The following is a 723-nucleotide window of genomic DNA, read 5'->3' as shown; positions in this document are numbered from 1 at the left end:
AACAGCAGCAGCAGCAGCAAAGAGATGCTGCTGTTGCTGCAAGTCAGTTGGAGTGCAGCAGCAGCAGCGACCATGCAGAGGGCGGAGCAGCAGCATCAGCAGCAGCATCAGCAGCAGCAGCAGCAGCAGCAGCAACAAATGCTGCAGCAACAGAAGCACAAGATGAAGCAGCAGCAGCAGCAGCAAAGGACGCCTCAGCAGTAGCAGCAACGACAGCTGCTACACCAGCAGCAGCAGCGGCAGCAGCAACAGCAGCAGCAGCAGCAGCAACAGCAGCAACAGCAGCAGCGAAGAGTGCGAGTTCAACAGGCTCTGATGCAGCGCCTGCAGCAGCAGACACAGCAGCAGCAGCAGCAGCAGGTGCTGCTGCTGCTGCAGCAACAGACACAGCAGCAGCAGCACAAATAGCCAGCAACGCCGCAGCAAAGTCACAAGGTGCTGCAGCAGCAGCACCAGCATCAGAAGACAGTGCAGCAGCAGAACCAGCAGCAGCAGCAGCAGCAGCAGCAGCAGCAGAACCAGCAGCAGCAGCAGCAGCAGCAATTGCTGCTGCTTTTCGTCAGCTGCGCTGCTGCGGCGGCCTGCTGCACCGCCTCCCCCCCTCCATCCTTTCTGCTCTGCTGCAGCAGATACAAACATCAGCAGCAGCACGAACGATGCTGTGCACCCTGCAGCCTGCTGCTGCTGCTGCTGCTGCTGCTTCTGCTGCTGCTGATACAGCTC

The 723-nt window shown here is 59.9% G+C and overlaps 1 protein-coding gene across 1 annotated transcript in view; it reads right to left on the bottom strand.

Annotated features, from left to right (window-relative positions):
• Positions 1–723, bottom strand: part of EMH_0094060 (uncharacterized protein) — a gene marked incomplete at both ends in the record, with an annotated part of 1,829 nt that overhangs the window by 920 nt on the left and 186 nt on the right. The window contains one exon of the mRNA XM_013502054.1: positions 454–723. Within this exon, the coding sequence (XP_013357508.1) occupies positions 454–723 (270 nt within the window). The remainder of the gene's footprint in view (positions 1–453) is intronic.

The sequence above is a fragment of the Eimeria mitis genome, genomic scaffold, assembly GCF_000499745.2.
Source record: "Eimeria mitis Houghton genomic scaffold, Emh_scaff8171, whole genome shotgun sequence".
Lineage (NCBI taxonomy): Eukaryota > Apicomplexa > Conoidasida > Eucoccidiorida > Eimeriidae > Eimeria > Eimeria mitis.
The sequence above is the reverse complement of the archived record's forward strand: the minus strand, read 5'-3'. Positions and strand labels throughout refer to the sequence as shown.